At 37.8% G+C, this 26,567-nt stretch overlaps 1 protein-coding gene across 10 annotated transcripts in view; it reads right to left on the minus strand.

Moving 5' to 3' along the window:
• Positions 1–26,567, minus strand: part of LMO7 (LIM domain 7) — a 231,272-nt gene that overhangs the window by 55,990 nt on the left and 148,715 nt on the right. For all 10 annotated transcript variants that reach the window (XM_058276567.2, XM_023584944.3, XM_058276576.2 and 7 more), the window contains 2 exons: positions 2,812–2,842; positions 1,893–2,006 (listed from right to left, as the gene is read on the minus strand). In XM_058276567.2, the coding sequence (XP_058132550.1) occupies positions 1,893–2,006; positions 2,812–2,842 (145 nt within the window). The remainder of the gene's footprint in view (positions 1–1,892; positions 2,007–2,811; positions 2,843–26,567) is intronic.

Raw genomic sequence — 26,567 nt, forward strand, 5'->3', positions numbered from 1 at the left:
CTTCACAAAAAATAAAAATAAGTATAAATATAAAATTAAACTTTAGATTCATCTAGGCTCTTAGAATAGTACTTGTTGAAGCCTATGAATTCTCATACAGTGAGATGATTTTTGACCTAATAAAAACCTGGGAATGACCCTGGTATCAGGTTGTTAAGGAGGAATTCACCCTGATGAGTCACCTTCAACTTATACAATGACTCAGGTGTGACAGATATCCCAAGTATTTTTTAATTGTTATTTCTGGTTGGCGATTAAGTGTTATCTATTTAAATGGGAAAAGCTTGAGAATACAATGATACAAAATGGTCCTAATAAAAGATAATCAAATACCTCTTACAGCTATCCTCACTCCATAATTATGGAAAAATGGAACCACAACTATAGTTTTATCTAGCAAAAAAATATTACTTTACCCACTCTTATTCTGGCACTTATGACAGAAAAAATCCAAACATTGTACCAGGATTATTCAACCTGAGCCAGTATGTCCAATAACCTGGACCAAAGGCTATAAAGGAACACTAATAAATGAGCCAAAGTCCTACATTGTTCTAAACTAAATATATTCCCTCAGCTGAAATCCCTGTACGGCAAGGATCTCCTTGTGCCTGAAGCCTGTGCACACTCCCCCAGCAGAGCCTTACCCCTCCTGCATCACAGTGACCTATCTGCTCCTCTATCTCCAACAAAGGAGGTCCTCCGTAAGGAAGCATCCTCCGCCTCCTGTATTTTCCCAGTGCCTAGTACAATGCCCGTGGCATGTTAATATCTCAACTATGACCTGAATTAACTGATTCAAGGAACTTGAAAAGAGTGCTGACAACTCCTTACAATTAAAAAACAAAAACATAAAACCATACCTGACCCTTCTAGATTCTTAATCCCATCTCTCTATAATGGCAGTGACTGGGCTCAGGCAAAACAATGAATCATCAGGGTACATTTAAGGCAAGGTGGCCATTTTCATCCTGACCTAAAGTTTCCATCTGCCAAGCATGGTAACTAACATTATTGTATCCTTAGAATGTGCCAGGGACTAATACCAAATGCCTTATTGGTTTTATATCATTTAATCATCACACACACACACACACAAAACCCTAAAAGCAACTACTGTTAATATGATGGCGATAAAATAATTTTGATCACAAATTTTCATCTGAGCACTAAAAGTTCCCTGGATAAATACTCTGTAAAAAAGTTAATTTTCCCAGGTGGGTCTTCTATGAATGATGTATTGGCAGAATCACTGTCAGTCTGGTAGCACTCTGCTCAAATAGTCTTTAAGGATATTTAAGTTCTCTAAAAGCTGTCACGTTGATTCCAGAATGTGAGAACTAGAAATGTGTGTAAAACAAAGCATTCTAACCTACAAACCTCAACAAGTTTCACTGAACATCTTCTATTTTAGGAAACAGAAGCACTAGGGTAGACTTGTAGGATTTTGGAATGTGAGCAATAGAGATATAATATAATTCATGACAAAAACTCATCGAGATGAAGAAACTGAGTAACTTCTACATGTTTTAATAGTCCTGGAAGTACCTCTCTACTACAGGTTACATTTTATAATGAGTATAGAAACAGTTAATTTTATATTGTATAAAGTAGCAAAAAAAGGAAGCAAATGAATATGTCATTAAGTCATCCAAAATAAGATGGTTTCTAAACTCTGGAAACTGCTCTGAAATAGACTCACTTCTTGGTGGTGGCATATAAAGCTAGCAAATAAGTAACAATCCTCTCTACTCAGCCCAACCCAGAATGGAGCAAAGATAGCCCGAGCTGCCATATTTGTTAGGGAGGAGAAGGGAAGAAGAGGTGGAGGAGGAGGAGGAGGAGAAGAGAAGAAGGTACTAGCTAGAGTCATACAGATAAAGTTTTCTTACCTTAGTCAGGGCTTGTCCTAAAAGATTCTCAAAAGCCTTTAGATTAAGACAGGGACCATGGTAATAGGGGTTACTTTGTGCTTTTCTTCCCAGCCAGTACAATGTTATCAAAACCTTAAATAAAAAAAATTTTTAAGCATGAAATGACAAAATGAGTCTATTTAAAAACATAATTGCAAGCTCAAATGCAGGTGAGCACTCCAGGTAAACAACAGTACATACTTTTCTATGATCAAAAAATAAGACTTTCTTTTTAATTTGTAGAGACAGAGACACTAGAAATCTTTATTCTTCTTCCTAGATTTCCCTGAATTTGAGCAATTTTCAGAACAAAAGCCTAGATCCCAACAGGTATTAATACCCTCTATGAATACATATGAAGATGGAAATAATTTATGAAATGAAAACAAAAATCAAACTTTTACAGCAATCAAAATTTTTGATACAACAAATTTAGAATAAACAACTAAAACCAATAATCTCAGCTTCATCAATAAGGCTATTGAACTCATTTTAAAAATAAAGCTGTGGTCTGCTTAGAATTCTTCCAATTTATATAGAATATTAAAGACATTACACAAGTCTACAGTGAACAGTTATCTAGAATCCTATATGTTTGATGTTTTTCCTTAATCTGATTTGTTGATGGTTTCTGACCTGCGCCCCTCGCGAAAAACAGTCCTAACCTGTGTTTATTTGTCTTTACCACACCACTAATATACAACCACCCACACTTAAGTCAGTTTATCCTCTTAAATGCTTTAAGTGAGACTATATGTATTTTAAGCATATTTAAATATAGTGTTTGTTACTAGTTTCCAGCAAATTTAATTACAGAAATTTTAGATCTGCTGCCTTATTACAGAACATGTAAGTAAAAAAACATTTATAATGCTCCAATAGAGAAAATATATCTTACATTTTTTACTCTTCTCTCAGTCTCTTCTTGCCTATAGAGGAAAAAAAGAAAATGTCTATTAAGTAATAGCTATGAACTTTAAAGTATTAATTATTAAATAGAAGAAACTCATTTGTATTTTAAAGCTCTATGAATATTAACATCACCTGGAAGTTCAGAAACCTGAAACCGAACATTATCCATCAGAAGACATATTCCATATTCATGAATTAACTTTAAGGGTCACTTTTCTATAAAAAGCAAGATTTTTTTTCTCATTATTTTATTCATTATAGCCTGATTTTAAAATACATTATTTTGGCGGCGGACTTGGCCCAGTGGTTAGGGCGTCTGTCTGCCACATGGGAGGTCCACGGTTCAAACCCTGGGCCTCCTTGACCCACGTGGAGCTGGCCCATGCGCAGTGCTGATGCGCGCAAGGAATGCCTTGCCTTGCAGGAGTGTCCCCCGCATAAGGGAGCCCCACGCACAAGGAGTGTGCCCCATAAGGAGAGCCGCCCAGGGCAAAAGAAAGTGCAGACTGCCCAGGAATGGTGCCGCACACATGGAAAGCTGACACAACAAGATGATGCAACAAAAAGAAACACAGATTCTCGTGCCACTGACAACAGAAGCGGACAAGAAGACGACGCAGCAAACAGACACAGAGAACAGACAACTGGGGTGGGGGGGAAGGGGAAATAAATAAATCTTTTTTAAAAAAACACATTATTTGGATTTTTTTGTAATTTTATTTCTTCCAATCAGGAAAAAAAAACAAGGTGTGCTCATGATAGAAAAATTGGGAAACAGGGAAAATAAACTTAAAAAGATTTTTTTAAAAGGCAGCTTTATAAAGTGTTTCCATATACATTCTCCACAGAATTTTTCACCAAAGTCTCCCAGAGCAATGACCTTGCAGAAGTCAAAAGTAAAGATTAAAAATAGTTATGAACCTCCATCTGAAGAGATTTTACTCTATTACGAGAATCATGGGACTTTTGCTCACCTGTAAAAGGGTATGAAATTTACGGGAGAAGTTAAAAGGAATCAGAGATCACCTTAGTGTTGAAGATGCAACAACATGAGTCACCTAACAAGGGGAGGGGCCATCCAAAATAATGTGCTTTCCCTCATTAGAGCAGTCAAGGAGTTTCAGTGAGTGTGACTCAGAGAGACTAGAAGCCTGAGCTAGAATGACTGCTGAGGGAGCTTTGCAGTGTAAGAGTCTATACAAGAAAATATTAGAGCCCTTTCTGTAAAATAAAGTATACATATTATTTTTCCGGATGCCTACATGTATATGTGTACACACACACTGGAGATAAATACTTTACTTAGCTTTCAAAGAATCAGTGAGGTACCCATGACCAATTCTTTCCACAGAACAAATTGAAATGAACCTACAAACACTTCCTACTCCCAATAAAAACATGTCAAAAATAATATTCACACTCAGAGTACTGGTGGAAAAGTAAATCGGTAAAGCCACTTAATCTCTTAACCTGTTTGGTAGTATCGATTCAAGCTGACTATATACAGCTTACTACTGACTCAGTAATTCCATTCCCAGGTATATACACAATAGAAATATTTACCAAAAAATATATGCCAGAATGTATGTAACAACTCTATTCATAATAGCAAAAAACTGGAAGACCTACACATTTTTTTTTGTTTTTTATTTTTTATTTATTTCTCTCCCCTTCTGCTCCCCTCCCCCCATCCACTGTCTGCTCTCTGTGTCTTCTTCTGTGACCGCTACTATCCTTATCAGTGGCACCGGGAGTCTGTGTTTCTTTTTGTTGCGTCATCTTGTGTCAGCTCTCCATGTGTGCAGCACCATTCTTGGGCAGGTTGCACTTCCTTTCACGCTGGGCAGCTCTCCTTATGGGGCGCACTACTTGCGTGCAGGGCTTCCCTACGTGGGGGACACCCCTATGTGACACGGCACTCCTTGTGCGCATCAGCACTGCACATGGGCCAGCTCCACACAGGTCAAGGAGGCCTGGGGTTTGAACCGCGGACCTCCCATGTGGTAGGCAGACACCCTATCCATTGGGCCAAGTCCACTTCCCCACAAAAAGGTTTTTAATAATAGAAAGGATAAGTTGTGGAATACCCACACAATGAAATATCATTTAGCAATGAGCATGAGCTACCTGCAACTACAAGCAACTATATAGATCAAAATCACAAACAATGTGAAACAAAAGAAGGCAGACACAAAAGAGTACAGATTGCATTATTCCATTCATATAAAGTATAAAAACAGGCAAAACAAATACATGCTATTTGAAGTCAAGATAGTAGATTTCCCTTGTAGGGAAAATGGTCAGAGTGATTGGAAGAGGGGGAGAGGGTTTCTAGGGCACTGATAATTTCATATATTTGATCAGGAAGCTTGTTGCCCAAGTGTGTTCAGTTTCTAAAAAAAATTTTAACCACAATTAGGCTATTGATGTTTTTCTGTATGTATGTAATTCAAAGAAAGTAAATAAAGAGAATATATTTCACAGCCCAAGTGCTCCAACAATAGTTTATTACTTGAGTATAAGGGATATCATCTTCTAAAAATCAACAACATTTAATTTTGGAAGTAGTAAACAGTGAAGAATCACTAGAAGCTAACAATGAAAAATAACATGAAGTTGTATACTTACTGATAGCCCCTTAACAGATTAGTGGTCAACATATATCCCTGAAATATTACATTAGCCAGAAGAATGCTCAGTACCCACTCCAAAGGGTGTACTGGACTGAAAAACATCATAATATTAATACCATGCATGAATTCTATTGTAAGCACACTCACAGAAGGTGCAGCAGAGTTCCTTGAGTCCCTGCCCTGCTTATCCAGAACACATATTCACTTCTTTACTTTTTATTACAATAAAGCAATCACTGGAAATACAAGGTATGCCCTATTCTGTGAAAAATATTCACAATCACCAATGACATTGGCATGCATTATAACCTTTCACTCACTTCACATTCCCTTCTAAATATGAGCATTTATAATTTGTTCTTGAACACAAGGATACATAGGCCAGCCAAACTAGTGTCCTATCGCAGAAATGTAATGCCAGGAATTCAAGTAGTAAATGATTTGCTGGAGTAAACAGAGATCACTGACACACAAACACTGCATGGAAGTCCGTAACCAGGTGGCTCCCTTGCCTGCTGTGGCCACAGGGGCACAAGCCCAAGGCCCCGTAAATAGAAAAGTGCAAGGGCAGAGGGAAAGCTCATGACAACAGACTCTCTTTGAGCCAGTCAAGTTACTGCACAACCCATTGGAACCAAAAATAAAGCAGTTCTATCTCAAGAGCTGGATAATTCCTCCCTAACAAATGTTTCAATAGCCAAGATGTATAATACTGCATGGGCTTTGGAGTCAGATCTGGTTCTTATTTGGGCAATTTAATTAACTCTCAAAGCTTCAGTTTCCTCCCGGATAAACTGAGGATAATGTGCCCTATCTCAATAGATTAGGAGGAAATATACATATGCCTTAGAAGAGTCCCTAGTCTCATGGTGAAAAGCTCATCAAACAGCACTTATCACTAGACTGTAAGTTGTGTGAGGGTAAGGTCCATCTTATTCATTACACTACCCACAAAAGGCTTTTTAGTGAGGCCATGCTGGACCATAATATTTAAAATTGCAACCAGCCCACCCAACATTCTCTGTCACCCTTCCGTGCTTTATTTTTACATTTATAATCACCTATTATGTGTGGTTATTTATTTTTTCTATCTCTCCTCCAACAGAATCCAGAAAGATTTTTGTCAGTTTTGTTCACCATCATATCCCAATGGCCTTAAAACAGGATCTACTGCTTGGCAGGCACATAAAAAATATTTATCTAAAAATGCCTAGCACAGTGCATAGCACCTGGATGATCTCATATATTTGTCGAAAAATTTATTTAGCATATAGAAATTTAAGTTAGGAAGAAAAACCCTGAATTGATCAAAGTTTGGAGGTTTTGATAAATACTCATATGATGCTGAAGGGAACAGTTAAATTTCATAAGCTTACTTAAACACATCCAATTTTGCTTAAATTGTATTAAGACTCATAATTAGTCTCCTTATTTCTGCTGTTACCTTTTTTTTCGGGAGGTACAAGGGATTGAACCTGGGACCTCGTACATCAAAGGTAGGCACTCAAACCATTGAGCTATACCCACTCTGCTATGCTATTATCTTAAAAAATGCAATAAAAGTGAATTCATTAGAACCATATATCAATAACCCACACCCCTTCCTTAAAGGCACAGATACAAAAGACCAATTTCCAAGTGCTGGGTACAAAGCTTAAATGCAATGAATAAGCTTCCCAGCAGAGCCCAGAAAGACAAAGGCCAAAGAATTCCTACCTGCCTTGAAATTCAAACTTAATGTGAAAAGGGGGTAGAGATGAAAGTATTGATAGTTTGAAAAAAATGACTATTAAATATGCTGATAGCCTTCTATGTTGGGATCCTACATTAATTTTTAAATATTGTGCATAATATTCAAGAAATAACAAGTAAAACATAGATATAATCTTCTATTCCATTAGTAGAATAAATAGTTCTTGGGGCAGAAAATAAATGTCCATCACAGAACTCTGAACTTTCTCAGGGATCAGAAAAAAAGGAGCCACAAATTCATCCGTGAACCCATCAATAAAAACATCCATCCATAACCACTCTATCCTAAGAGCTGCTAGATATATTTAGAACCAAGAAGTTCTAGGTCTGATCCTCCTTTCCTTAATCAGAGATATTTTTAAATACTTGCACAAATCATCAATCAATCGATATTGTTTCTAACCAAAGGATTGGGGAAATAAAACCCAAGAATGTGCTCTGGCTCTCTTCAGAAGATACCCTGCCAGGTCCTTCTGTGAGGACACAGCACAACTAAGGCAGGCAGGTTCTGGGGTCAATCTCCTGGGTATGAATTCTGGCTCCACCTTTAGTAGCAATGAGAAGAAGAACTTGGTCATGTTACTTACCTCTCCATGTCCCCATGGGCTCCCCTCTGAAATGGGGACTAGTACTAGGCTCATCATTCTTAAATGCAAGGCTTAAATGAGAAATTTTAAAATGAGACATTTCAAGGCTATTTTCTAATTATCCATCTCAACTAAACAGGACAGGGGAAGGGCAGTACTGGGGGTGGGGGGGGGGGGGGGAGACAAGTTCACACACACACAAGATTTTTGCCCCTGAAAAGACATGTCTGCGAAACAGAAACCAAGACACTCTTTCATGTTATGCTTTCCTTGCCCTCTGGCCATAGGCGGCTTTGAATGAGGATAAGAAATTATATCTAGAATAAGGTCAAACAAAGGGCAAGGCACACTGGCTTGGTGTTACCGTTATTGTCAAAACATCCATGCTCGCACCAACCCAGCCCTCCCCACCCGTTCCTGGTCAACTGATGCCTGTCCTGGCCAAATACCCTTGAATTTCCCAGAGGCTCAAAATCTGAGGAAAAATGTGCCTTCACAGCCAAAATTTATGTCCCTTGCATCTGATGCACAGTTGAAAACAAAGTGATATTAGATGAGATTGTAGCTTTAACAGAGTGCCCCAGCCAAGTTGTGTTCTAGGGCTGTACCAAAATATTTCCAAATTCCTTCTTTTATCAAAACGGCTAACTCTACGCCCACCTGCGTGCATTCACCACAGCCTTTTGTACCGTCTCCTCTGATGAACTGCAGGGAGATGGAGCAATCCCCAACTAACGGTCATATCCTAAGAGCTGAAGGCAAGGCCTGGCTAGGTGCCGCCCAGCATTCAAATGATCACAGAGGTTACCCAGAAGCTGCTCACAGAGCCAGCTCAGCAGATCTGAGGGATGGAGGAAACCTTCTGAAGAATAAGCCTTTGTAGAGCTTGAAATGGAATCCCACCTCGTCTTATCTTCTTTTATCCTCAAGGTACCAACTGTTTTCATTTGCAATAATGGAAGATCCAATCTCCCCATGCTCTCTCATACACTGTCACAATCCACTAAGAGTTGAATTCTCCAGACTTCAGAGTCCGCTCTCCTCCCCAGACCCCAGCCAACCTCAGTTAAGATCAAATACTGTTTTCTGACTGACACTTTTTATTTGGATACATAAATGATTAATAACATACTGAAATTTCCGATAGAGAAGGGAATATTTTTGCCTCAGGTCTATGCAGGATGAGATGTCCCCACCCCCTAACAGAAAAGGTGAGAAACTTGGCCCCACCCACTACATTCTCGATCCTCCAGCCCAAGCCTCTCTGGCTCGTGAGGGATCTGGACTTGTACAAGCTTCCTGCCCATTCAGCCTCAGTTCTGCCATCCTTCGTCCTACCCGCACTCCCACAGACCCCACAGTCCCCTTTGCTCAACCCAGAATAATCTAAAACCTTGTTTCCTTTGTGCCCAAGAACAACTGTGCCTCCCCCAGGCCTCTGTTTCCTGAGACTACTTCCCAGAGCCAGGCGTGAATTCTTCCTAGGGACGCAGCCCTTCAAAGGCCAATGCAGTCCTGCCCTGTCCTGGGTGGCACCAGCTGACCTGGGCGGTGCCTCTTGGGAAACTGGGTTGATGTGAGAGGAGCTGGACTTGCAAGATATTTGGTCCCACTCCAAACCACTAAGTAATCTCTGCTCTCCAGTTGTTGTTCATGCAGTTTGGCCACCTGTCCACAACTTTTAAAAAAAAAGGCAAGCATTTGGGTCCTGAATCATGATTTCATAAGAGCACACAAGGAAGAAAAAGCATATGAACAGCATCTGGTTTAAATCTGTCAAATATGTGTGTGGTAAGGGTGGAGACACGCGTGTGGCTGTGGGAGGCAGCAGGGACGATTCAAAGCAGATGCCCTTCGAGCAAGAGAGCAGGGATATCATTTTTCTATACACAACAAGATGGTCTGCCTCTGAATGGAAGGAAAGTCTACGAATCCTCAGCAACCCTAAAAATACCAAGATGAAAAAGTAAGAAACATCGTGAGAAAACTTCTAAAATTACTGTCCCTAAGGAAACAGCACATTTTTTTAAATTCAAAATGTAGGCACGAAAGAAGGAATTTTGGAATATATCAGATAATGGCTTCCTTTTCTATTAATGGAAGTCCATCCACTGCAATGATTAAAATAGAGCAAAGGCCACAAGCTTTCTCTTTCTTAAAGTCACCGTGTTAAAAAGACAAAGGAAGAAATGTATGAATAAAAGAAGTTAAAGTCAAATTCTTGGAGTACGTCACTTGCTCTTTCCATCTCTCCAAAAGTAAGCGGCATTAAAAAAGGTAAGAAATTGAAAGCCTTGCTTCCTTTTCTCCTACCTTCATCCCTAAAAATGAATGTACACTCCATTTGACACCTTTCAATAAGGTGAGGAATGTGTGACTCATGGGTTTTAATCTTCCATTGTTACAAAATGCAGCTCTGCTTACTGTGAAAACTATAAAAATGACACTTGAGAAAATAGCACCATCCCTGGAGCTAATTAGTGAACACAAATACATAAACTTAATGATTTCTATACTTACCTATGTGAGGAAAAACTCTTGGAAATTCAACAGTTTTTGCCCTTAGCAACATAATGCTTATTCCACATATGACAAATGAATAAGAACGCTCTTGTTAAAAATAAGCTTGTTATTAAATTTCACACCATACCACACACTACTAAGAATGGTGACGTTTCATTTAAAAAAGGAAAAAAGCCCACATGCATTCGAAGACACTGGCACAAAGTTGCACTGTAATGAAATCAAAGAGTGCTATTGCAAGAGCTGAGAGGTGGATTCTATTTCTAACTCCCTAACCAGAGACTCTTGTAATTCTTTTCTACTTTATGTAATATTCTTCCTATTATGTAAAACTGATTTCACAATTGAGGTCCACACATGTAAATGCTTTTTAAATAGCAATCCAAAAATGAAGGGTATGTTAAGAAAATTACTGAATGAAGAATCGTGTCCATTACATAAGCTCTGAATTGAATCATAATGTTCAACTATATAATGTGTGTTGGGGGAGAAGCTAGAAGGAATGTCAACTAAATGAACTTATCCAGAATTTTACTTCTATATGTAACAATGGTAGGTAGCAACAGTAAATAAACAGTGGGTTTTAGACAAGTTTGAGACACCTAACAGACAAAGTAGAAATGTTGTTTAGGTAATTCGTAGGCAGACAAGTAAGACTTTCAAGGCAGAAATTAAAACTGGAAATAGAATTTGGGAAGTTGTAAGCATGCAAATGTAATGTAAAGCTGTAAGACTGAATGAAAGTACGTAGAGAGTAAACATAGTGGGGAGAAAAGAGGTTGAAGATTGGGCCCTAGGAAACTCCACCACGTCACCTTATCAATCATCATAACTTACATACATACACACACATACACACATGCACACACCTCAATTATTAATTACTTCTCAAAGGGAAAAAAAAAAGGTGTAGAACAAGTTTTTTTTTAAGATCTTTGGTTTTCTTTTTTTTTTCAAATTTATTTTTTATTTCTCTCCCCTTCCCCTCCCCCCCAGTTGTCTGCTCTCTGTGTCCATTCGCTCTGTGTTCTATGTCTGCTTGTATTCTTCTCTGCAGCACCCAGAATCTGTGTCTCTTCTTGTTGCGTCATCTTGCTGCGTCAGCTCTCTGTGTGTACGGCGCTGGGCAGCTCTCCTTATGGGGCACACTCCTTGCACGTGGGGCTCCCGTACGTGGGGGACACCCCTGTGTGGTACGGCCCTCCTTGCATGTATCAGCACTGCGCGTGGGCCAACTCCATATGGGTCAAGGAGGCCTGGGATTTGAACCTTGGACCTCCCATGTGGTAGGCAGACACCCTATCCGTTGAGCCAAATCGGCTTCACAAGAACAAGTATTAACATAAACAAAATTCTTGTCACAGCCACTGATGTTTCTGAAGACATAATTCAAGAGTGTATGGAACTAGACATCTAAAGTGAACTTCTAGCGTTCCGAGCCCCTGCTCACCCAGGCAATCTGATCAAAATGGGCAAGAGATTTGAACAGATGCTTCTCCAAAGAAGAACTACAAATGGCTAAAAAGCACATGAAAAGATGCTCAAAATCACTAGCAATCAGGGAAATGCAATGAGATATCAGGTTACTCCCATTAGACTGGCAGCTATTAAAAAAACAGAAGACTACAAGTGTTGGAGAGGATGTGGAGAAATGGGAATCTTCATCCACTGCTGGGAATACAGAACGAAAAGTTCTACAAACTACATTTTCCTTTGAATATATGCAATAACAAATTAATGCTATAACAAGAGGCGTATTTTACTTATACTTTGAAAAACTCACTTTTTCATGATTTGTTTTAGCATAACAGTAATTAAAATCTTGAGGGACATGGTATGAAATAGAACACAGCTGAAAATATTTACTAGGTCCTACTTTATGCTTCATTATATAGTGCATATAATTGTTAAAATAATCATTGCCTTTATTAGGTACTTTATATCAATCATTATGTTGACTGCTCTATATTATTACTTTTTAGTCCACGTGGAACTCTAATGATTTAGTGATTTGGAAATTAAGACTCCAAAAGTTTAAGAAACTTTCCCTAAGGTCACAAAATTATTAACACTTGCTTAGATCCATAGAATTCCCCAAAAGCCTGTTTTATTATTAGAGCAATGACAAATTCTTCCAACCTTAAAAAAATTTCCAAATCATATACTTTCTTCTTTATCCCAAAACTTCCTAATATCCTGAAAAATAATATTCCTTTAAAGTGTTGGTTGAAAAACTATGACAACAATAATCTTGCCTCATAAAGATAATGACATAAGTTCCCATGGCTACGTTTTCTGACAAAATTTACATGTGTCCCACTATCTTGTATACACAATCCATTAGGCAATTCCATACATGGAAAAATGCCAAAGTAATTTTTAAATGACTTCTAAGTAAATAAAATACCATCATCACAATAATTCTCATAGTGAGAGATCAACTGCAAAGTATAGATTTCCTATACTTTACCACTGCTAAGATGTGTGATGGTATGGTTTCTGTAAGACGAGTACCCACCAAGTATAAATAAATAAGATTATAAAGTAAGCATGTACAAGATTAAATGGGAAAATCTTTTGGTTAGTTTTGCAAGGGTAAGTTTTCTTATCTTAAAGAAATGAAGATAATATATACCTTTAGGAGAGTGAAAATTAAATATATTTAAAGTACCTAGCATTTATATACTTATTTCCTTCCTGATGCTCATGAAAGTACTCTATAAAGCATAAGATGATGTAAATGTTCTTTGTAAGTTTTATTATGACACCAGTTTCTTAGCTGTAAATTAAATAAATTAAATGTGCTATATGTATTTATAACACAAACCCCATATTGTTAAAATAATGCTTACCAAACTGTTCAGGCAACACATTCATAAGTCTCCATATTCCTTAAAAAGAAATTATTCTCCTTGCTTATAAGTAAGTCTTGTTTCAAAAATTTAATTTCCACCATGGGAAAAATCAGTTACAGACCCCCTTCCAAAAAATCTCATGTCTTATGTCATAAATCATTTTAGCACTAAATTTGGACTGATCCATGTAAGCCTTTCTTTATCTAATGTTTACTGAAATAACATAGAAAAAAACTAAATTTTTCACAATTTTTCCCCCAAATTTCATAAAGGTGCTATAACTTGAGAACAGGGTTTCTTAACCTTGGTTCTCAAAATTCTTGGTTACGAGTGTTATCCTGTGCAGAGTAGGATGTTTAACAGCATTCCTAACTTCTCCCCACCAGATGCCAGTAGCACTCCCCACACCCTAATCATGACAATCAGAAATGTGTCCACATCCAGACACTATAGTCAGGGTAGAGAGCTCAGGAGTTTGGTGCCTTGCCAGTGGGCCCTACTTTGGAATTTATGCTCCCCAGAGTGACACAGTTGGACTCAGTTGTGATTTCCCTACACATAGCTCTTCTGTTCTTCTATTTGAACCTATAATTAGTACTAAAGGTGGTAGGTATACATCCAAGAGACTTGAATCTTTGAGCTGTCCATGTGCCTGCTGGGTCCTGAATCTCAAAGGAGGTGCAACATCTATTTTCCGGTTCAGTGGTCTCACCCAGGACAACTAACAAGGAGGTGATGATGGACAACTACCATCCCAAGGGACTGAGAGAGTCTACAACTGTAAGCAAGAGAGTCCGGTCCATTGGCCCTATGGGATCACAGCCCCCTCTCAATTAGAAGTGGACTGGACATCACCATCCAAGAATCCTTAGGACTGGGGAATGAACTATGGACTAAAGTAGACTTACTGATATTCTACTAAGACTTATTGTGATTCTAACAATGGAAGAAATTATATCATTGATGTAGAGGTAGTGGCCACTGGAGGTTCTGAGGGCAGGAAAAGGGAAAAACAGGTATAATAGGCGGGCACTTCTGGGACTTTGGAATTGTCCTGAATGACATTGATTGCAATGACAGATAAAGGCCATTAAAATTCTTGCCATAACCTACAAAATTGATTGGGAGAGAGTGTAAACTACAACGTAAACTTTAATCCATGCTTAATGGCAATGCTCCAAAATGCGTTCATAAATTGCAATGAATGTACCACACTAATGAAGGATGTTGTTAATGTAAGAAAATGTGGGAGATGAGGGGAGCAGGGCATATTATAGGAATCTCCTGTATTTTTTATGTGATATTTGATAATCTAAGTATCTTTAAAAAAATAAAAAATTAAAATAAAAGAAAAAAATGTCTCCCAACATTGCCAAGTGTCCCCTGTGGGGCAAAAATCACCCTTGGTTGAAAGCCACTGTTTTAAAGAACCTAAGAATTTAACTAACTCTGCTCACCAGGTAAATATATTTCAAGATTCCCATGGGGCCAAAATTAGCTGAGATGGCCATTAATGACCGCAGTCTGGAAAAAAAGACGTCAAATGCATTAATAATACAAGCAGCCAGACAAGGACTACACACCTAAGAAGTTAATGAAAAATATACTGTCAGATCAGAGGGCTAGACCTAGCTCCGTGCCTAAATCATAGCAGGCACTCGGTAAATATATGCTAAATGCTGAAAGAATTACAGGGTAGTTATAGCTAGGAGCTCAACATTCTCATTACCTTGGAAAAACTCACTCAAGTTTGCATGTCTCTCAGATTTATTAATAAAGTGGTAAGAAATGATGCATCAGATCTTCATTTTCTCCATTATAGATGTATTTTACTATATTCCTAGAAAGTCTGACCGACTTAGATGCTCCCCTAGATTCTCATGCACTCCAGAAGGGTTAAGTATGTGCTATAAAATACACCTAACTATAAAATATAATGTATAGTCCCCACTGTGCCAACATAAATTTTTTTTCAGTTTAAACAAAATAATTCCATTTTAATATTTGTTCCTTACTCGCAATTGAAAATATTGATAATTTGAGTACTGTGGTGGTTCTGAACTATCTCCCAAGTAGAATGCTGAGGTCCTAACCCCCAGTGCCTTAGGATGGTACCCTTTTTGGAAACAAGGTCCTGGCAGATGTAATTAGTTAAGTTACAATGAGGTCCTACTGGGGTAGAGTGGGCACACAGTCCAGTATGGCTGATGTCCTTATAAGAGACGAGACACAAGAACAGACACAGAGAGGAGAACACAGAGGCCAAGACTGGAGTGATATGTTCGCAAGCCAAGGACTTGCCAAGGTTTACAGGCACTGTAATTCTGTCCTTTAGAGAAAGCATGACTCTGCTGACACCTTGATTTTGAAGTTACAAACTCCAGAATTGTAAGAGAAAAGTTTCTGTTGCTTTAAACCACTCATATTGTGGAACTTTGTTATAGCAGCCCTAGGAAACTAATGCTGTCTCTCAAGTTGTCTGTCTCCCCAGAATACGTGAATGTTACCTTATACGGCAAAAGGAACTTTGCAAATGTGATTAAGATAAGGATCTTAAAATGGAGAGATTGTCCTGAATAATCCAGGTAGGCCCTAAGTGTAATCACAAGTGTCCTTATACGAGGAAGGCAGAAGGAGATTTGACTACAGAAGAGGAGAGGTTAATGTGACCAGAGAAGCAGAATCTGGAGTGATGTCACCAGTAGCCAAGGAATGCCAGCAACCTCTAGACATAGAAGAAACAAGGAACAGATTCTCCCCAGGTGTCTCCAGAAAGAACCAATGCTGGTGATGCCTTGATTTTAGTTTCTTAGGACTCATTTTGGACTTCTGATCGCCAGAATGATAAGAGAACAAATTTGTGTTGTTTTAAGCCATAAGGTTTGTAGTAATATATTATGGCAAAAAAAAAGAAACCATTAATAACAGAAGTACTTACTATCAGCACATCTCAAAGCATTTTATATGCAACTTAACTTTACAGCTAAAACACTATATTTAGTGTTATCCCCATTTTAAAGATGTGAAACCAAAGCTTAATGTGATTAAGGAACTTTCCATAAATTACCCTTCTTATGTGGGCAAAATTCAAACCCAAATCTGACTTGAAAGCCCATTCTTAGCATATGAGTATTATTTGTGTGAGAGAGAGAGAGAGAAAGAGAGAGAGGAGAGAAGCCTACTCTTTCATTTTAACCCTCATCCACTGTAAATCAAAGTTTTTACCACTGCTAATAGCACCACTTGCATTTATGTCAGTGAATTAAGAATTCATAGCTGAATTTTGTTACTAAATTTTTCACACTAAACCATTTAATTCCAGTAAAAGTTAAAAAATATTTCATGCAGAAAAAAATCTTTCCCAAAACATAACTGCAAATACACAAAAAAGTATAGGAGCATTTGGAAAAAGGAACAAGATAGTGGATAATTTTTCTCTCTTCTTTGTGAATATATTTTCTACATGTCCCAAGACTAATGAAACCAAAACCAATCTATCTCATGTGTAGAAACAAATTAAGTTTGAGGATCTGATTAACTCTTCAAGAGAAATAAACCATAACATTTTATTTCTGTTTTTAATTGTAAAAATACTTGTTTCTTACAATTTGTGTCAAGGCCTTTCTTTACAAAGCTAGCAACAATGCACTATTAGTTTTCCATTTACATATATCACCCTTGATTTTTCTTTTTTCATTTCCTAGTTAGCTTTTAGATAAGACTTGGAATTTCAGGTATTATTAAACTATCACCAAACACCCTATATAAATGATTGAGAAGGAATGGATATGTTTTAAAGGAATAACGTAACTGACATTCAACTTCAGTTCATTAATAATATAGCCCTACCTCTCAGTTAACTTTCTAGTTCAATATACATTGGGATGCCTTTCAGATTACTGTATAATCATTGCAATCAATTTCAATTTTCCCATTTTACATGTGAATACATTTCGAAAACCTCCCCAAGGAGGGAGGGTTTTTCTTCCTCTCTCCCTATCACCATATTTAGTCCAAACCCAATTCTACTCTTTCCCAGGAAACTTTTCTCACATATCCCCTTTACATTTTATTTTTATCTCAGCCCAGAATTTAAAATTTAATAAATTCTTCATGAGTACAAGCATCATCTAATCCCAACTCTGTTCATCCTTTTATACTTCCTGCCCTCAAGTTTTCTGTGCTAGAAATCTGAAACCTAAACCAAACAACTTTCTTTTCCTCAAATTCTCACTTCCCTATCACCAAATCCTACCAATTCTAGCTCTTAAATATCTCTTGAATTTGGCTCTTCTTTCTCATATGTAATTCACTTCCTGCCTTTGGTTTGCCTCCTTCACAGAGTTACCTCAATAACTTTCCCAAAAATAGAATCCTCTCTATGTCTCCTCCCTTAAAATCCTTCACTGGCTTCTTATTCCCCTTGGGAAAAGTCCAAAATTTGTTATCACCGATTAGGATCTGGCTATTCTTATCTCATTTCTTGTTTATGCCTCATCATAAATCCAATACTCTTTCCATAAAACATCCCTGAAACTCTCTCAACAGCCCTTTTCGTACTCACCCCCATATAAGAGAGAATAAGAGGTTCTCTCATCCTAACACGTTCTTAGCTCTTCTTTTGAACTACTTGTCCCTTCAGATTAAAGTCAAGTGTCACCTGCCCTCTGAACTCTTCCTGTCTTTTCCCAGCATCCTTTCCTTCATGAGTTCCTGGTTCCCAGTACAGACTGCTTTTAGAACATTACATTATAATATGATGTATGATGAATTTCTTCCCTATCTCATCCACTGGACTGTGAATTCCATGGATTGAGAGACTGATGTTCATCTCTAGATCAGTATTTAAAATATGGGCACTAAAACATATATGGAAAGAACGCATTCGTTTTCAGTCTTTTCTAACAATCTATTTTACCACACACACACAATCCTTTGTTTTAAAAGGACATTTTGATCATGTCATTTACTCCCTCCTCCCACTAAATTATAGGCTTCCCAAGGCTTTAATCCTGAGCTTAATTTTAGTTATACCCCCTCTTCCATCTTTCAGCTATTTCCTGTTTGCGTCCTACCCTACATCCCAACTTCAGTCAAGCAAGTCTAACACAACATTTTACTCTTACTCCATAGCCAGATATAATACCATACCTTCAGCCTAAAAGGCCCATAACTTGTCACACATTTAACTCTTTAAAGATCAATGTTTCCAGAAAACTCCCACAGAATAGCACCATGTCACCACTTTAGAGACCCAATAGCTGATACAAATATGGAGCCATGCTACTGCTTGTCCACTTCATTTATTAGTGTTGTTAGTATACTTTCTGTATTTGTCTCACCTCCTCCAAAGTAACTCGGGGCTATTCTCTACTTCTCTCCACAAACATTATTTATTATTCATATTCTGGGTTTTTGTTAAATATCTACCCAACTCAGAGTAAAAATATTCTCAGGATAACAAATTCAGAGACATCCTCTTCAGGGTGGTTCCCACTGGTTCATCCCCTAGCATGAGGGTGTTCAAACTGTGGTCCTCAGACCTGCAGTATCAACAGCAACTTAAAACTTGCTAGAAATGAAAATCCTTAGCCCCTACTCCATACCCACTGAATCAGCAATTTTGAGCTTGGGGGATAACATTAGATGTTTTACTGAGCCCTACTGGCAATTCTGATGCATGCTAAGTTTGAAAACCACTGCCCTAGAAGTATATCAAAGTTAAAACTGCATCTTAACTGGTACCACAGCTTCAGCTATTTTAAGTACTCTCTGAAAAAGGAAGCTAAACTCAAAAATAATTCCTCTAGTCTTACACAAACAGAATTAAAAACAAACATAAAAAGCACAAAGAAACTAAAGTTAAAAGCCTAGAACTAGTCTCATTGATTTTCAAGTGTTGACTAAGAAACCTCAGCAAGGTTCACTGCGCTTAGGTGATTTAAGAGAGTGCAATAAAAAATGCACTCGCTTTACAGCTATCACTACATACAAAACTGCCTCTCAGTATGACTTGATCCAGGGGTCTAAAAGAAGAGAAAGGTCTTTGAGTTTATTACTTAACTCTCTATAAACACCAACACTTCATGGAATCCAGATGAGAATACCAAAGCAAAAAAGCACACATCTTAAGTCCACAGAACAAAATATTTCAAGAAGCACAGAAGTAATTTCCTCTATAAGATTTCTGAAAAGTCAACCAACTCCAGCTTTAAAAGAATGTTATTCAGAAAGTTAAAGTAAGTTGCCTTTGTGGTATTCTCATAATACCATGTCATTCCTGTTGAATGTCTCTGAAAAACTGTAATTGGCAAGAAATTAGCCTAGATAGATTTCTGTCTTTCCTAATTTTTTTATTTGTTTACCACAGGTAAGAAGAAAGTCTGAATAAAATAACAGAGTAATTCATTTGAATGTCATGAAAGATTAAATAAACAAAAACATAAGGCTGCCTCATTGGAAAATCCTATATAGAAACATATGAAAAGTAGTTTCCATAAAAAGTAATGTGTAAATAGAGTGGTAAGGCACCAGATTTAAAATATGAAAACAGACAAACTTGTTGAAAATAGGTACAAAATACGGAGAGAGAAAATAGTACAGTGTCTAGACAGAAACCTGAAATCTTTATATTTTAAAATTTGAAATAATGTGTACATGTTCTGGTCTGCCAATTAAAGTAGTTGGGTGCCTTAGAAAGTTAGGTCTTGCCTTTATTCAGATTACTAATTCTGAACTAGAACAATAAATTAAAATGTAAATAAAATACCATTACTAGATAGTTGTTCACTGAAATAGTAAGAAATGAGGTTCACACTAAGCAAAATGAAATATTACTCTTGTTCACCTCTTCAGCTGCTCTGTTGAGTTGGTAGTGAGGTAAAATAGAAATGACTATACTTAGTATAAGGAGAAGGAACTGAAATTAAGACATCTGCCCTAGCTGAGTGATCTTGGAAAAGCCAACTGACCTTACCTGGGCCACGTTTTTCCCATCTGTGAAATGACTGTATTGAATGAAATTGCATCTTTAGAACTTTCTAGCTCTGATAAACAGTTCCCACTACAAGTTTTAAATTCACATAAAAGGCAACAATGAGCTTTCCTAATCTCCCTACAATTTTAAGAGCCTTTCTGGTAAGTTCAAATATAACAATAAACACCTCAACTACATGACATGACTAAGTACTCTGAGCTAATATAAATAGATGTTCCCATGTAATACCTTCATTATAACTGTGGGAGATGTGCTCCTAAATGGTTGAAGCCTGACAACATTTTGAAGATAGTATTTATCTCTTAAATGCATGTCAATTTTAAAGTCTTATGAAATTAAAACTTCTTTTGACATCACAATCAAGGTAACTGATAGTAGAAAATTATCAAAATATTCTAAAAGAGCTATTCTCAGACAAAAAAAGAGATATGCTTTCAAATGCTGTAACATCACATTTTTTCTTAAAGTTTCAATACAACATAAGAATGATCAAACACCACATTGCCAAATTATTTACTAAGAAGTAGGGGAGGGGGAAGAAAATTATGAAAAATGTATTTTGGAGAAATAATGAATATTTAGAAATTCAAAAGTTTATCTAAAGCAAGACCCTCCTGATCTTATCATTCCATAGGAACCTATGGTTCTCTAAGAATCATTTATCAATGAACTCATTTCAAAGAGATGTAAACCCTTAAACAAGATGATTTACTACTAATTTCTTGGTAAGATAATGCCCTGCCTACTTTATACTTTTCTTTCACACAAAGTTTACTATATTTAAGAGGTCAAATTATCCAATTATAGTGAGGTTTTCAAGAATAAAACAATCATCCCTAATAATGGACTAGGTCAAAACAAGAATAAATTATTAGTGGGCCATCTATAATTTTACATACTCTAGATTTTGGATGCAGAAAAAACACTTTAGCTACCATAAGAGTTCAGAGAACAGAAAAAGCAGTCTAGTATTTGATCATAAAGATAGTATTGTTAGTAATAAGTAATACTATTAACAGCTAGCGTTACTGAGCCATTTGTTATGTGACAGACATCTTTAGGTAATAAGTCATTTAATCTCACGATAATTCTATGCAGAAGGTACTAGTATTATGCCCCACTTGATAGGTGAAGAAAAGGAAGGACGGAAAGGTTGAGGGAATTGCCAGATCCCAAATGGCCAGTAGTGGCTGAACTGGGACTAGTAACCAGGCAGCTGTCTTCCTCTCCTTCCTAGTGAGGGACAGGTTCATGCATGAGGCAAGTACAGAAAAGGCAATAAAAGGGAGGCTGAGCCTCTAAGGACCATAGTTAGTGGCAATAGTCTGATGATATTATCTCATAATCTGTAACAAACATTCCACAACAGTGTGGTGTATTGGTGAAGCGTTGTTGTAAGCAAATTCTACTATACATCACAACTTCTTTAATTAAAAAATGTATTCAATAAAGAGGTTGTTGATGTGGGAGGAGTGGGGAGAGGGGGGGCGGGGGGGTATATGGGGAATCTCACATTTTTTTAATGTAATTTTTTTTAAAAATAGAGAAAAACAACAACAACAACAACAAAAAAAAAACATGTTCAAAAAAAAAAGGGAGGCTGGCCTAACTGGTTAACAAAGCTTGTGTGGAAGGGAAATAGCACATAGCTTGGGGGCGGGGGGAGGAGTGGTGTAGCTCAGTAGTTTAGTGCTAGCTTCCCACACACAAGGTCCTGGGTTCAATTCCTGGCCCCAGTAACTAAAAACAACAACAACAATAAAACACAGTTGGACAAGCAACAAGTGGTCAGGGGCACAACACCATGGAAGTCCCTCAATGGAATGTATTTGTACCTGACGTGGTGGGTGAGTGGCCGCCATGGTAGGTTCATGAGTGACAATGTACAGTTCAAGAACACACACACATTAAATGAAATCTTTTAATGAAAATCAAATCAAAATACCATAATCGTCTTATCAGGCCAGCTTCATGGAACTCAGATCACATAAAAATTCTTTAGAGAAAACCAAAAGCTGAATGCTAATGCATTAGTGAGAGCAAAATCTCAAATAAAAAGACAAAAACCCTGCTAGCCAGCTGGCATACCGAGACACAGAGAGGGGAGGTCTCCAATTGCACACACAAGTGCACCCCATCTTCAGAAGGGAAAATGCCTCCTTTTCTGACTCTTAGCTTTAAAGCACACTAAAGCCTCAAGTCAATGAACTTTTTGCAGGAGATAAAGTTTAGCAAAACTCTTCATGATATTGTTAGAATACAGCATTAATCCCAACAGCTAGTTTTATTAGCTTCTATAAATCTACTTATTACAGAATTTTATCTAAAAATATACTTAAAATATCATATAGAAAAGAACCTTTCTGACATGGTCTCTCCTCATCCTGCTTAATTTTTCTTTATAGTCCTTATCACCACCTGACATAATCTTAAAAATTTACTCACTGTAGGTCTCTCCCCTCCATTAGACTCTAAGTCTATGAAAGGCAGCACCTTGTTATTTTCACCACTAAACAATCCCCACTGTCTAGAACAATGCCTGGCACAAACTATGAGCTCAATGAATGTTTGTTAAACTCATTCACTAATTCATCCACTCATTAACTCTTTCATTTATTTACTGAATCAAATAACCCAGGTGACACACGTGCCCTAAAATGCCTTATTGTATTTTTCAATCTTGATGGATAGAAGCAGAAGCAGGTTTTTGGTTTTTGTTTTTTCTTTGGTTATAAAAGTGTGTTCTGCCATGTTTGTATTCAGTGTTGTTGTTTGGGGATATGGTTTGTAGGGGTGGGAGGAGAAACTGGCAGAGTAGTACATTTTCTTGCATGAACTGAAAAGCAATGTGCCTGAAATAGTCTGTTTCAGTAGGGATTGTATGTATTCTTCCTTGAAAAGTTGTTTACAAGAGATAAAGAGCTGAGATTTAATATAAGATGATAGAAAAGACAGACTAACAGCTTTTCACACCTGTAGGAGGACATACAGAACAAATGGGTGGACCTAGGTTCAGCTGACAATGGGCTGGATTACAGATCCAGAAAAAGTGGTGTTTAAGACTGAGGGCAAAAAAGAAAAAAAAAAGACTGACAGGCCCCAAGTCCAGGACATGCAGTGATGTTGGATTCTCTACAATGATTCTAATATACAGTTGGGTCCAGAGGACAAGGTCAAACTCAGATAGATAAGGCAGAATGTTTTCCTTGAAGGGGTAGACATTCCCACTGCCAATCATTCCAAAGTGAAGCACTTAATGGAATAGGAAATTAGAGCTAACATTTCCAGAAGGCACTACAGAGAACAGATTTGAACTTCAATAAAAAGAGAGAATTTTCATCCAATTTTTTTTTTTTAAGATTTTTAAAAATTTATTTCTCTTCCCTTCCCCGCCACCCTCCCTCACCCCCCAGTTGTCTGCTCTCTGTGTCCATTCGCTGTGTGTTCTGTGTCTGCTTGTGTCAGCGGTACCCAGAATCCGTGTCTCTTTTTGTTACGTCATCTTGCTGAGTCAGCTCTCCGTGTGTGCGGCACCACTCCTGGGCAGGCTGCACTTTTTTTCGCACTAGGTGGCTCTCCTTGTGGGGCGCAATCCTTGAGCATGGGGCTCCCCTACGCGGGGGACACCCCTGCGTGGCATGGCACTCCTTGCGCGCATCGGCACTGTGAGTGGGCCAGCTCATCACACGGGTCAGGAAGCCCTGGGTTTGAACCTTGGACCTCCATGTGGTAGGTGGACACCGTACCCATTGGGCCAAATCCACTTCCCTCATCCAATTTTAATAGAAAGAATAGATACATTGTTAAAGCTACAGTATCAAGACAAAGAATGGTACTAGAGGAAAATTAGGTACATAGATCAATGGATTAGAATCAGAAATAGATGTACACTTACATGGTCCATTGATTATCAACCTAAGCACCAAGATAATGCAATGGGGGAAAAAATAGACTTCTCAAAACTTGGTGCTGGAACAATGGAATACCTTTATTGGGGAGTTGGGAAATGGGGGGTAGGTGATGAACCTCAATCTTTACCTCATACCATACAGAAAAATTTACTCTAAATGGATCCTAGACTCTTATAGCTGTAAAAGTTAAAACTACTATACTTCTGAGGAAAAGAAGACAAAATCTTTTGACACTGGGTTGGGCAAAAACTTCTTATACAGGACACAGAAATCATAAATCAAAAGAAAAAATGGTAAAATGAACTTCACCAAAATTAAAATCTTTTGCCATTCAAAAAACACACTTAAATAACAAAAAATCAAGCAACATAAAAGGAGAAAATATGTGTTAAGTATATATCTAAGGGCTTCTAACCAGAATATAAGAAGAACTTTCACAACCTAATAAAGACAACTTAATTTATAAAGGGGGCAAAAGAGTCAAAAAGACATTAGAAAAAAAGGCAAGTAATGGCCAATAAGCATATGAAAAGATGTTCAACCTCCCTAGTAATGAGGGAAATGTGAATTAAAACCACGAATGAGCTACTGTTACACACAAACTAGAATGACTAAAGTTAAACAGTGTATCATTAAATGTGGGGGAGAAGGTGGAGCAACTGGTACTCCCATATATTGCTGATGGAAATTGAAAATGGTACAGCCACTCTGGGAAGCAGTATGTAGTTTCTTATAAAGCTGATCATAAACTTTCCATATGACCCAGCAATGCCATTCCTAAGTACTTACCCAAGAGAAATGAAAACATGTCTATGCAAAGATTTCTATCTGAATGTTTATAGGAACATTATTCATAATAGCCGAAACTTGTAAACACAAACGTCCATCAACTGGTGAATGGATAAACAAACTGCAGCATATGCACATCATAAAATATTACTCAGTAATAAAGAGAAGCAAAATAATACATACAGTATGGATGAATCTCAAAAATATTATGCCAAATGAGAGGCCAAACAAAGAAGAATACATACTGTATGATTCTGTTTTTGTGAAATTCTAGAAAAGGCAAAACTATATGACAGAAAACAGATCAGTGTTGGCTGGGGCCAACAATCAAGAATGGTTACAAGGGAAGGAGATTTGGCCCAACGGATAGGGCATCTGCCTACCACATGGGAGATCCAAGGTTCAAACCCAGGGTCTCCTAACCCGTGTGAAGAGCTGGCCCATGCACAGCGCCGATGCGGGCAAGGAGTGCCGTGCCACGCAGGGGTGTCCCCCCGTGTAGGGGAGCCCCACGCGCAAGGAGCACGCCCTGTAAGGAGAGCCGCCCAGCGCAAAAGTAAGTGCAGCCTGCCCAGGAACGGTACCACACACAGAGAGCTGATGCAGCAAGATGATGCAACAAAATGAGACACAGATTCCGGGTGCCGCTGACAAGAATACAAGTGCACACAGATCACACAGTGAATGGACACAGAAAGCAGACAACTTGGGGGAGGGAGGTGTGGAAGGGAAGAGAAATAAATTTAAAAAGATAAATCTTAAAAAAAAATGGTTGCTAACTGGCATGAGGAAACTTTCTGGTGTTCTATATTTTGATTGTAGTAACAGTTACACAACTATATACAAGTCCCAAATATCATCAAGCTGTATATATAAAATGGATGAATTTTATTGTATGTAAATTATATCTCAATAAAGCTAGGGGTACATTTTAAAGACAAGTGGTACAGGTGGTTGAAGAAAGTCTTCCGGAGAGGAAAACAGCATACAAAGGTATGGCTTAGTTTTGACATTAATGGTGGTCATTGAGCACAAGCAAGAAAGCACAGGCATAAAAACAAATGAAATCCAGGAACAGGGAAGTGTTCATCAGAAGAAGAATGGTGAGAGGGAGGGAGAGAGAGAACTTGGCTTCCCTTTTTTTCTTACCAGACCCTAACTGTTGACATAGCCAAAAATGAGTCCTTAGCCAACTCTACTCCTCTCTAACCCCTCACTTCCTCAGAACTGAACTTTGTTGTGCACAAATTATCTCTACACAGATGACCCCTGAATCCTTGAGTTTTAATTAATATATTGACAACCACTATATTGACAATTATTGTATTTCCATTTGGATGCTCTACCTTCACATTCAACTCAGTGAGTTAAAACTTAATTTCCATCTTACTCCCAAATCAGATTTTTCCCATTTCTGCTAATGGTTGTTCCTTAACTTATCAATCCCCTCATTTCTTACTTCAGAGGTCTTTGGCATCTGTCTGGTCATTTACATTTTCACTGCTTCCAGCAGTGAGTGTATTTCTCATTACAGTCATGAACTGCAACTCTCTCAGCCTAACTGCAATTCCAGCCCCTGCTAGAGTTCTCATTCAATACATTTATATACTACTTCATTATACTATCTCTCTAAATCTCTATTTAAAGATCAAAGTTTTTGGTAATAACCCCACTACTTATGAGATAATGCTTACA

The sequence above is a fragment of the Dasypus novemcinctus genome, chromosome 15 (genome assembly GCF_030445035.2).
Source record: "Dasypus novemcinctus isolate mDasNov1 chromosome 15, mDasNov1.1.hap2, whole genome shotgun sequence".
NCBI lineage: Eukaryota > Metazoa > Chordata > Mammalia > Cingulata > Dasypodidae > Dasypus > Dasypus novemcinctus.